This window comes from Gymnogyps californianus, chromosome 1 (assembly GCF_018139145.2).
Source record: "Gymnogyps californianus isolate 813 chromosome 1, ASM1813914v2, whole genome shotgun sequence".
Lineage (NCBI taxonomy): Eukaryota > Metazoa > Chordata > Aves > Accipitriformes > Cathartidae > Gymnogyps > Gymnogyps californianus.
This window is the reverse complement of record NC_059471.1, coordinates 214,222,537-214,234,885: the sequence shown is the minus strand read 5'-3', so window position 1 is coordinate 214,234,885 and position 12,349 is coordinate 214,222,537. Positions and strand designations below refer to the sequence as shown.

The window sequence follows — 12,349 nt, the reverse complement described above, 5'->3', positions numbered from 1 at the left end:
TTCTTACATACTTATTCTGTTTCTATTCACTGGTTTCATCACCTATGGAGGCTTCTCATACTTCTTCTTTCCCAACACAGGTGTGATAGGACACACACAGGTGTGCCGGGACACACTGCATGGTGTTCTGCCAAACAGAGGAGCTCTGAGAGTGCAGCCCCTCAGTGTGAGACAGCCTCCATCCATAGCACTGTATGGGTACCTGTTTTCCCTCTCTGGTCCCATATGCTAAACCCAGTTGTGCACACAGCCCAGTTCACATCAACCAGGTACAACAGGGTCAGAAAAGGCTAGACAGTCTACAGCACAGAAGCAAATAGAAAGTGAGATACAGGTCCAGTTTTTGGCAAGAATTTGGTGGGAAGCAGCTGTGTGTCTTACACAGTAGCCAAGAGCTGACCAACCTGATAATAGATTCAGGCCCATATATACCTGTGCTCAAGCCTTGTCGCTGTAGGAAGAACACAGCCCATGGGCTTCTGACCATCCTTTGACTTCCACAAGACTTGGACCAGATCTTCTTGCTGTACCACCTTACAAGTGTACTAAGTATAAAGAAGTCTGCATTCTCTGGGACAAGGGAAGTCCCACTTGCCCATTAGGGCTCTAGCTTTTGTCACCTGCTGTCCTTTCAGCAAGAGTGGGGCATGTGAGAAGGTTGCTTCAGGTACAACAGACCCACTTCTCTGTCTCCTTCCATCGCAGAATTTCTACAACCAGGTCTCCACCCCACTCTTGAAGAAGATTCAGTTCAACTACCCCCAGGAGTCAGTGTCAGATGTCACCCAGAGCAGCTTCCACAACTACTTTGGTGGCTCAGAGATAGTAGTGGCTGGGAAGGTCGACACGGAAAACCTGCAGCACTTGGAAAGCATCGTCACAGCGACAGCAGTGAGTGAAGGTGTCCCTAGGACACCTGCTCCTGGGGTTTGGGCTGGTTCATTCACTCGTGTGTACGGTCTCCTTGCTAGAGGTTGTTGCCAGCAGAGCGTTTTGTCCGCTTGGGTTCTGGGTGGGAGCATGGGGAAACTCATGGAGGGTTTGCCCAACAATGTTTCACAATAGCTTCAAGTACAGCCACGAATAGTCACTACCTCATCCGGCAGCCTGCCAGAGGAACTTCCTTCTAATAAATTACCATACAAAGTTCCATTGCAAACCAGACTAAGACTATGGAGTCCTCCTTCATGCTTTGTGAAGGTGCAGGGGAGATCCCCTAAGGTAGCTCCTTTCATGGCTGAACCTCCCACTGTTGGGGAGTTCAAGCTGGTGGGTCTACAGTGTGGCAAGTCCTAGCACCATCCTTTTATGCTTTGCCTGGTGGCATGTGTGATGAGACTTTCCCCATGTTTTCAGGGCTGCTCTTCCAGGTGGAGTGGGATGGGGTGGGAATACTACATCCAGATCCTTCTTTCTGAGGAGGAACTGAAATATCGGCACTCTTACAGGGCTTAGGAATTGCCATTTGTTAGTTGCTGGAAAAAATCAAACACGTTCAATATTCTTTCCTGCCAAACACAGTGCAGTCCAAGGGTCTGTGGGAGAAAGCAGAATTTGGTACCTGTCCCTCAGTAGGAATTGGATATGAAAAAGCGTGAGGGGAGGATAGCAGAGCTCTGTCAAGAGTGTCTTCTTTTGACATGTGGTAGCACCCTCTTTGGCTGCTGCTGGCAGCTCCTTTACCTGTTTTAATCCACTGTCACAAAAATGTCTTTAACAGAAGACCCTCTTGCTACAGCTCCCCTACCCATGGCAACCAGGCCAACGGTGCTGGGACTTTCTGATCTAGAAGTGACCGTGGGCAGAGCCAGAGTGGGTCCTTAATACCAACCATGCTAAAAGGGGAACTCAAAGCCACCCCATTCTCCTGGCTCACCGTCCATTATCTTTATTTCTCGTTGATTGCATAGGCAAATGCAGAGCTCGTCATGGAAACCCTGCGAGATGTTGAAGAACTAGATGGCTTCATGAAAAAAGACAAATACGCAGATCCCGAATTCACTAGGAAGCTGTGGGCCTATCTGACCGTCAACCAGATGCTGGCAGAGAGGTGAGGACAAATGTGGTCTGTGATGGAAGGGAAGAGAAGCTTGAGAGCAATCTGGTTCTCTCTGAGACTACAGCCATGAGGCTGCCCTCAGGGTTTCAAATGGGTAAGGTAAACAAATCAATATAAAGGTAGGTGACATCTTCAGCTACATTCCTCCTATTTTTAGCACTCACAGATATCAGGGAATAGAGTTTGGGAGCAGTTAATTAGAGGAATAAGGGTCAACGAAACCTGGCTGTGGGGCTGAGTGAATGACATGAATGGGAGATTTGCCTTACAGAGCCTGAGTAGAAGCTATGGAGCAGTTCAGGATGAATCCCCTCTGAAGCAGAAAGAAATCTCCTGCTGAGACCAGGAGATGGACTGGGCTTCTTCAAGTGCAGGCCAAAGCCCACAGAAGCCAAAAATAGTCTTCTTATGGAGAGTGCATTCACACAGGCCCTCAGCCTTTCCTTCTTGCAACACCTACCGGTTTGGTTCTACGACCACTCTGTGGAGGAATTGTCATGGCAGCTGCCCTGTAGAGCTGCTAACCATGCCTTCTGTTTCATTTTCCACCCAGAAACACAGCCCCCACTGCAGCTTTGAAGAGGAACATCACCAAATCCATCCTACAGATGTCTCTTGACCATCATATTGTTACCCCCTTCACAGCCATGCTGATAGAGAATGCCGAAAAGGATGAGATAATGCTGGCAGACCAGCCCAAAGACCCCAGAAGGGGCTGCTGCCCAGGTCAGTGTCTCAGTCTGTCCATTACCTCTGATTTTGGCTCTGTTCTTCGTGTTTTGGAAGAACAACTGTGTTCATTGTTCACTCCAGGTGTTTGTGCCTATAGGATAGCCTGTATTTTCAGTGAAAGCTGACCAAATCTTCAGACAGTTTGAGAGCATCCTGTTACACAAGTGCTCTTCGGAGCCATTGGCTTCAGTGAGGACTGAATGTGCCAACATTGCAATGATGAGGTTTCCAATAAGTCTGCAATGTCGCAGACTGAACATCTTCTTACTGGGACAGATATGTCTAGTTCCCTGCACTGAAGCTGTAGAATTGACTAAACCATATTTTATCGCCACTTTTAAGCCTTGGAAGCTTCCTAAGATTGTTATCAATCAGCCACGAGCTCACATGGAATCTGAGTTGTCATAACAACAGAGTCCCTCATTAATTAAACTTCCAGATTTAAACCCATTACTTCAATACATGTTCCAAGGTCCTTGTTACAGCAACCTTATGTCCAGCCAAATGAGGCGGGGTTGGCTTGTTCTGGCATCATATGGTAGAGTCAGTCTCAAAGTAACAGCTGTCGACATCCGTGGGTGTCTGGCATATCCAAAGTCATTCCTGCACAGCTTTGTGCTTCCAATGAAACTTAACAGCAGCTATTTTGCGCCCTCACCAGTCAGCAATTTGAAAAAGCACAACTGTTGCTGTCAGGAAAACACTGCCAGTGCGATGCAATGGAAGCACTGAAAGTAAAAGGTCAACTCCTTGAACAACTGAGTCTGGTGATTTAAAACCTATTAATAAATGGGAGAGTTTACAATCGGTTGTGAAGGAAAGAAGCAACCTACATTACACCAACAGACAACATCATCCATCTGGCGTTTCACACTGGAAGTGATTGTGACTTTGCTGAAATTCCAAGTACATGTCCTGCATGCTCAGTTCTCATGCTCCTGCATAAACATAAAAATGTCCTCATGCTGGCTCAATGAAATGGGGTTCTTATGTCTGTCAATTGTTATTTTTAGGTTCATTTATTCTTCTTTTCAATTTTAAAGTCTGCAGCTGAGACCCAAAGAGAAATTAAGTAGTTGTTATTTATACTGCATGCTACAACTCACAACCACCAAACAGTTCAACACAGAAATAGCATGTATTGCATTCATGTATAATGAGTTCATTATACATGGCACCAGCTGACTAATTCAGACCATAATTATCTTGATTTAGATGACGCAGAGGATTTAAGTTATTTTAATATAGGTTCTTGTGTCTTTGTGTTTGATGGAATAGTCAAAACTTAACAGCACTGAAATCAGGGTCAAGGCATCTGTGGATTTCAGGGACAGTGGGACATGACTCTTGAACCTTAGCAGAGGACAAAGCTTGTAAAAATAATATCAAAGTAAATCTGTGCTTAGGATTGTGCAATACGTGGGCTGTACCAAAAAGTTTGCATATACAAGGCATGGAATGGGTAATCTGAAATAGATTTTTCTGTCTGTCCTTATACAACTCCCATCAGAGCTGCACCGTCTGTCTTCATAGACAGAGACTGTGTCTCTTCCACTGAAATCACTCACTTTTCAAAGGATTCTCTAATTGTTCTTTTATCATGACAGACATTGCGAAACTGGACTCTGCATGGGAAAGCTTCTTCATGCGTAATAGTCTGTGAAATTAATATGACCTGGAAACTCAGAAGTCTCTGTCCAGTTTTTAGTTCCTGTGTGATCTGCACTGACTTCACGTGTAACTGTGCTAATAGAAATAACACTGCCTGAGTAAAAACAGCCTATGGTCTGAATTAGGGGTTCGAGAAAGAAGATGCTGACAGAGATTTAGAAGATCTAGCTGTGCAATCTTCTGTCCTGCTGTTGTCCCCCAGCTCCTTTTTCCCCTTACTCCTCTTCAGAGCAGGGCCAGCAGATGCAAATATGTGCCCTGCTTCAGCTCTTGTCGTTTTCAGCCCTGCATATTAAAACAAACCAAGTTTCGTGGATCATTTAAGATCACATTGCTTTATGAACTAAGTGGGAGAGAGAGTGCAGGTTACTTTCTCCTGCCTCCGCTGTGCCCAAGGCAGAGAGACCTCTAGCAGAAGGTGACACGTTAAGGGATGTTATATTAAATGCTTGCACTTATTTGCAACCTTTATTCATGTGGGTCATCCTAGGGCATGCAGAAAGAGTCCTACCTTTTCTCAGACACCTCAAACTGAGGACCCAAGTCAGCAAAACTTACCACATGCTAAATTTTTAAAAATCAGCTTTTTATTTGGCAAAACACTTAAGCCCTTGCATTGGGGGCTTTGCTAAAGTGGGGCCTGTTCACATGAATAAAAGTTTAAAAGTCAGGCTCCACTTTTCACCAATAGCTTATGGTTAGCTCAACTGCCCTGGTAAGTCATATTCCTCCGGTGGAGACACTGGAGTAAATCCATCCTAATTTCATTATACAAATCTGTCTGTCGTAAACGGTGTTGCGCCTGCTTTGCATTGGTGTAATGACATCAGGCTCTGACCTACTGCATTACTTTAAAAATTACACTATTAAATACGTCAGCACTAACAAAAACCTAATTATGACTGTCATTTAACAGGTACTCTAGGATTAACTCCAAATGCACCTAATAACAACAAAGGCATCCCAGCCTGGGCCAATGTCACAGCTGTACCAGTCAGCTTCATGCCTGAGCAAAGGAGTCCTCCTGTGTCCTCTCTGAGCATAAACAGAGGTAAATGCTACAGTATTTCTCTGCAAAGAAACACCAGACAGCAACACTCATCACCTAATAAACAAATAAAGGCGATATAACCAAAGTTATTGGGTACTTTGGGAATTTCAGCTTCTGTGACAAGATGCTAAGCCCAATAATGATGGAGGAGTCTATCAGTTGTCCTAATTTTTCTTGTTGAGTTTTCTGAATTGCTGTAAAAGCTGTATCTTCATTTAGGGGCTAGTCAGCAAGAGAATAAATCAACTGCTGTGACTAGCTGATGAAGCTACTTCACTGCTGTGCCAGAGGACACCGGTGTGAAAGGTCCTCAACACAGCCCCTGCTGAAGGTCTGAGCAGGGCACAATCACATGAATCCCAAATCACAGCCACCTCAGTCAAATTTTTGCAAATCCATCTAGCGCCCAAGGATTAAGCTTTTCTTTATAAAATACTGAGTCATTTTGACTTTGAATAGATGTACCTGTAAAAATATGCTCTAAGTCACAAGCATGAGACTAGTTTAGATCCTAATAGGATCCCAGTGACCCCATCTTCTGCTGTGAGCTTCCCTGAGGCTGAGGCTGTTCACTGAGCTTACCTTCAGCTTCTCTGCAGTAGCAAAGCTAATGTAAAGTTACTGCCATTGTAAATGACAGATGAACGTTCTGTGGTAGATAAAAATCTCTGAACGCACTGATGACTGATGGATCCTGTTAATGCTTGGGCCTTTGCCACAGTTTAGTGCCTACTTAAACAAACCAGCCGTGAGAACCATCGCCTGTAAAAGCAGTATAACTACAATAACTCTAGGAGTGTGCCTGTGTGTGGATGTGTGTATTTATGTAGCTATCAAACAAAGAGCTATCAAACTCCTTCTCAGCATAGCTCAAGGGTTAATCTAAGATTTTGGATAGTCAAGAAACTGCTTGGAAAAGAACGTGAGCAAGGCAAAGTTACCTGTCCAACTTATACATGTATTTTGCACTGGAAATTCTTTTTTTTCCTGGAAATGTTGATCAGAACAGGCCTTGGCATCAAATTGAGGAAGATCAAACAGTTGGTGAGAATAAGGAAAAATGATTGAGGGCTATATTCAAGAGACTCAATATATTCAAAAGATTCAAGACATTCAAAAGCTCCTTCACCCCTTGGAGAGCACCTACCCCGCTGTTTCCTGCGAAGACATTCCTGGTCAAGGGTCTGGGATTTGTCTAGTACACAGGAAGAGTTAAATACTTCCAGAAGTTGAGAAACACCAGTGAATGAATGGAAGCTGGCCTGGGTATCCCCATAGGCAACACTGAGTACGGGCATGTCTTTGAATGTCACAGGGAGATGCCAACCACCACCAAACCAGCAAGAGCTGGGCAGTGCTTTGAACTTCAAGACAAGATGGGAGGCAGCTGCCTTCAGTGACTGGTGCAGGTGTTTGTGTCTCATTTGAGGCCAATTTTAAAGAACATATAAGTTTCTGAGGGGCCCAATACCACCAGGGTGTTAAACATACTGTGAGAACAAGTCCCGGATGGTATTCCTCAGAGAAGCTGGTAGGCAGGATGTATCCATACCACCCAACATCAGTATGGTGGTATGGACTTATAGCGTGTCTGAGAGCTTCTTAGTTTGAGAGAGTGATGTCCTGGGAGTGTGTCACTTCTAGAAATAGGCAACAGCTGGGCATGGAGGGGTTGGATATTAGATTTGAACAGAGGTGTCACCCAAATCCTGCTTTCCGTGCCTTAGGTCCTTTCCTGGATCTAGGCCTCAAAGATGTGTCCCTGTCTGTCTGGTGTCCAGATGGGTCCTTGGTCTCACCTGGAGGCTGGCTTCCAACATTGAGAAATAAAGCTCGTCTTCTAGAACTCCAAGTTGAGTCTATGGCACCCTAGTGTGCAGCTGACCAGTTAAACCAGTAGTTCACTACACTTGGCAGTGTTCCTCAAGCCAATAATGTCATGTCCTTTCCTTAAACAGGGGAAGTATATGAGGAGAAAGTGTCTGAGGGGTTTTTGTGAGGAGCATCTGAGAACTCCTTAGCTACTGCAGGGGTCGAAAGGGCCCTCGTCCTACTCTGAGGAGTTCCAACAAGTGCTTCAAAATCCTCTGAGGAAAGCGTCTCAGTCTTTGTGTCCCTTACCTCTAGGGCAGGTACCGGCCCACTTCTCACGCTTTTTTCTTTTCTGTGTTTCAGTTGACAACGACCCGCATTTCATCATACACCTGCCCAAGAGCCAAAGGAACATCTGCTTCAATATCGACTCAGAGCCTGGAAAGATCCTAAACTTGGTTTCTGATCCTGGTACTGGTAAGGGAATAAAACACGGTTTACTTTACAGCACATTTTTCTTCTCTCAGGTCTGAAAGGTGTTCAGAGGGAGCAGGGGAAATGCCTACAGGGAGGCCTGTGTGATAACAGGAGTGTGGCCAGCAGGTTGAGGGAAGTGGTTATTTCCCTCCACATCTGGAGTGTTGTGTCCAGTTTGAGGCTCGCCAGTACAAGAAAGATGTTGACAAACTGGATCAAATTCAGTGGTGGCCACCAAGATGACTATGGGGCTGGAGCACAGGACATAGAGACAGCTGGGTTTGGTCAGTCTTAAAAAAAGAAGACCCACAGTGAATCTTGTTGCTGTCCACAAGCATCTAATCAGAAGGTAAAGATGGAGCCTGACACATCTCCAAGATGCATAGCTGAAGGACAAGAGGCAACAGAAAAAAGTTGCAACGGGTGAAATTCAAGAGTAGGAGCGAGCTATTAGGAAAAACTTTTTCACTGTGAGGATGGCCAAACACTGGGAAAGGAGCCAGGATAGGTGAGGAAATCTCTGTGATAGGTGAAGATTCCCCTCTCTCGTTTGTACTTTTAAAGAAGAAAGTGGAAGATAGATACAAAGAGAAATAAAACTGGAGGCATCCCTGGTGGCAGGCAAAAAACTGTGTAACTGTACTCTCAAAGGAATCAAAGGGAATCAGCCTCTTCTTCTCAGAGGGCTTTACCTATTAGCTTTTCTTTAACTTTGGGGATATATGTGAAAAGCGATGAGCATTTGGAGGCAGGTTAAGCTGAGCTGGAAATGTGGTACTATTCCTCCGCTGCTTATCTGCCTCATGCCTTTCACAGACAGCAAGGGACCGAATGGCTTATGAATCAGCTCATGCTACCAGCAAGACGTAACATTGATTCCCACCAGATTAATATGGTAAGGGGTGAACAGTAGCGTCAGGAGGTGATTTAATAAATTATTCTCTTCTCTTGGCTGGCAAGATGAGAAAAACAGGGGGTCAGAGGGGTCCCTGTTTCTGCTGATCCCATGGTACTCCCTGCTGAGATCAGAACTCCAAGTCTCTAGGTGGTGCTCCAAGATTCAGGCAACATCTGCTTCTCTGCTCTTCACAGGAGTCGTGGTCAATGGGCAGCTCGTTGGGGCCAAGAAAACAGAGAATAAGAAACTCAACACATACTTCGGCAAAATTGGGTTTTATTTCAAAAACAAAGGCCTGAAAGTGGAGATCACCACAGAAACGATAACGCTGAAAGATGGATCTTATGGCATCACACTGACCTGGTCCGACACGGGGCACATCATTCGGAAACAGTAAGTTGCTGAGCATTTGTTGTCTGCCCTATGGAAACCATTTGCAACCCAGCGTTGGACTGACCCAGCTATGGGTGGGATCCAGGTCACAGGGTGCCTACACATGGGCATGTGAACCTTAGCTAGATACCTGAGCTCTCGTTACAGTTAATGAAATTAGGCAGTAAATTAGGCCAAGAGAGCGATTCAGTTGACCAGACACAAGTAGAAAGAGCTGAATTCCTCTCCCTACTGCTGACTGCGTTAGCTAAGACCAGGATTCAGTTGCCTAAACACAAGCACCTAATGGTATTTGAGATACCTTCAGGGTTCCTGACATGATGTGAGACATGACTCACGACATCCAGGAGACCTTCACCTGCAGATTAACGGCTAGCAGCCATGTTGGACACCCTACAGCACTAGATACCTGTTTAGGCAACGGGATCACTTCCAAAATCTCCATTCATTGTAGCAAGAGCTTAAATTTGTAGGGCAAGATTTGGTCGCCTGAACATAGGCATGAAGTGTCTGTCCTATTAGGCACTGTCCTGCCAGACCTCTGGGTACCACTCCCAAGGCTGTGGGTTTCTGATGGATCCTCTGTCATATCTGCCAGCCCCGTGCGGTTGTTCTGGATGCCCGAGAACATCTAAAGGGGCCTGAGAGCTTATGTGTGGGCAGCTGAGCTGAGTCCTTCCTTTGGTTCATCTCTGCTAGGCTTCTCATATCTGTGAAGAAAGAAAGCAACGTTACTATCACCGTGGGTGAGGAGATGTCCTTCATGGTTTTGCTGCACCGTGTGTGGAAGAATCACCCAGTTCATGTTGACTTCCTGGGAATCTACATTCCCCCTGAAAACCAGGTCTCTCCTGCAGCCCACGGGCTGATAGGTAAGGGCTGCAGGTCGGGCGGTGGGAATGGCGGCGCACTAGGAAGGATTTTTGCTAGATCTTTGAGTGAATTCGTTGGTGTCTGTGTCCTGATGGGGAAGGTGTGAAAATTATTCAAACAATAGAAGATGGGGGAGATTCCTATAATGTCCTGGAAGCCCCAAGGACATTGTAGAATATCAGGGACCAGGAGAGTATTCCTCGTCCCAGCTGGGGAGGGTGTTTTCAAAATGGCCTGACGAGACTTGGTGACGCTGTGACGGGCTTTCCTGGCCTGGCTAATCTGCTGCGGGCTGAAAATGAAAAGACTGAAACAAACCCCTCAAACCTTCTTTCTGAGAAGACTTCTGTGCCAACGTTTGTAATTCAGCTTTCCTCTCAGCGATAGCCCTTTTCGGGCCATGGTATAAAACAAAAGCAAGGGCTCAGTTCATAGGGAAAATCAGCCCTCCGAGCCCTGGAGCCACCCAAGGCTCCTTTTAAGATGTGAGAATCCTGGCAGCAGAGGTTGTTTTCCCAAATACTCTTTGCAGCCCCAGTCTGCTTTCTTAGAAGAAGTTTGCTGGCTCAAAAGCAGACCTTTTTACTCTCCCGGTGTGGGTGATCCGATAGCGCTGGAGACACGGTGCCCTGTGATCCGTGCAGGAGGGGTTTGCCTGCTGCAGCTAGCTTGATTTTCCAAAAGTGCTCGGCAGGAGCTTACACGAGAACCTCGAAGGTTAGGACATGCAAAGAGCTTCAGACCTCTCTTTGATCAGGTCAGTTTGCGTCTGAACCAGAAGTGTACATCCACCACCAAAGACCTGGGCAAGCTCCAGAGAAACCACAAGCCACCATGGAAGTGAAAGGCAACAAGCTCACTGTTACCAGGTAAGAATAATGATGTGCTTTATTGCTCTCTTTCTAAATCTGACTTCTTTTTAATGACGTCAATGACTGTAAGCTTATTCTCAAGGATCTCAGGGGGGAAAAAAATCCCTCTGTTTGCCCTCTGCTAACAAACTGGGTTTAGCTGTTGGCAAAAAACTTGGGACAAGTTGGGTTCTTACGTATTTTTGCATGAACAGTTCTGACGGTGTAGCTGCCCAGCGTCTGACCTTGGACAGGCCGTGTAAAAGTGCCTGGAACCCCACAAAAGGGCCCACAAGGTCATAGAACTGCAAAATTCATTGCATTTTGTCGTCGTTTCCACTCTCTGCTGGTGGAAGACACACATCTCGCCACGCTGGCAGAGCAGCACCATGAACGAGCAGGATTATCGATGGCTTCTTGTCTACTTGTCATGTCGTGACCTTCATTTTGGGTGGCCTCTTCTTCACAGGGGACTGCAGAAGGACTACAGGACGGACCGCGTCCTTGGGACTGATGTGCAGTGCTGGTTTGTGCACAACAGCGGGAAAGGTTTCATAGACGGCCACTACAAAGATTACCTCGTCCCCCACCTGTACAGCTTTCTGAAGAAACCCTGAATGCTCCAACACGAAACCAGTTTATTACAAAAAATTCTTATCTGCTCCTTCATGCCCAAACAACTCTTCAGAACAGTAGCTGTCAGCCTATCAAGCCAGATCAACTGAAGGTGACTTCACCACCATTTGCTTTATAAATGATCAGTGTTTCAAAGCAATGTAACTCCCTTTTCTGTTCAAAAATGAAATCTCTAATAAAGTGACACGCTGGGTTGTAGTAGGTATCCTGCTCTTGCCGCGTCCGATTTATTGGATAGTAAACTCCGTTAAAAATTTCAACTATTTTGTGACGTACATTTCAATAGCAGACTTGTAACAGCATTGTGGCTCCTGCAGCGTGGGTAACACACACGACCAGATTTCATAGTTACCCCTTTGCTTTTTCAGACTGCTGGGAAAATGTAAGTTCATACGCTGCTGGGCTGGGCAAAAAGGAGGACGTGCATTAGATGTAAAGGAAATTTAACAGAAAAGGAACACGGGCTCTGCAATGGGCATCACGAGGAGTCTCCAGTCTTTCAGGATGGGTTAACCAGTGGTGAGGAACGTCCCTGAAATAACCGATGCTGCCATATCGCAGGAAAATGAGTTACATGAGTCTGAGACAACCTCCAGCCTATTTTTTGTGAAAATTTCAACATCACAGTAGAGTTCACACACAGATACCAATCTGGGAAAACAGGAAACGTTCAGACTGTACAGAAATCACCACCCGTACTAAAAGCTTCCCTTCCAGTGGGATTAGCTCCCAAAAGATGCCTTACTCTGGAAGAGCATTCAGCAATGAATGAGTAGCGAAACAAATATGCACGTGTACGTAACTAGAGCCAGATTTAAAACTCTGCTTTCCGGCAGCCTTAGAAAAACATGTTGGCCAGATTCTTCTCAGCAGCCCTAATCTAGGAAGGGGACTCA

The 12,349-nt window shown here is 45.7% G+C and overlaps 1 protein-coding gene across 1 annotated transcript in view; it reads left to right on the top strand.

Moving 5' to 3' along the window:
- ITIH2 (inter-alpha-trypsin inhibitor heavy chain 2) overlaps positions 1-11,650 on the top strand; it is a 29,080-nt gene extending 17,430 nt beyond the window's left edge. The window contains exons 13-21 of the mRNA XM_050901777.1: positions 706-891; positions 1,911-2,050; positions 2,613-2,785; positions 5,379-5,513; positions 7,689-7,802; positions 8,895-9,093; positions 9,793-9,965; positions 10,724-10,835; positions 11,287-11,650. Of these exons, the coding sequence (XP_050757734.1) occupies positions 706-891; positions 1,911-2,050; positions 2,613-2,785; positions 5,379-5,513; positions 7,689-7,802; positions 8,895-9,093; positions 9,793-9,965; positions 10,724-10,835; positions 11,287-11,434 (1,380 nt within the window). The 3' untranslated portion in view covers positions 11,435-11,650. The remainder of the gene's footprint in view (positions 1-705; positions 892-1,910; positions 2,051-2,612; positions 2,786-5,378; positions 5,514-7,688; positions 7,803-8,894; positions 9,094-9,792; positions 9,966-10,723; positions 10,836-11,286) is intronic.
- The last annotated feature ends 699 nt before the right edge of the window (positions 11,651-12,349 follow it).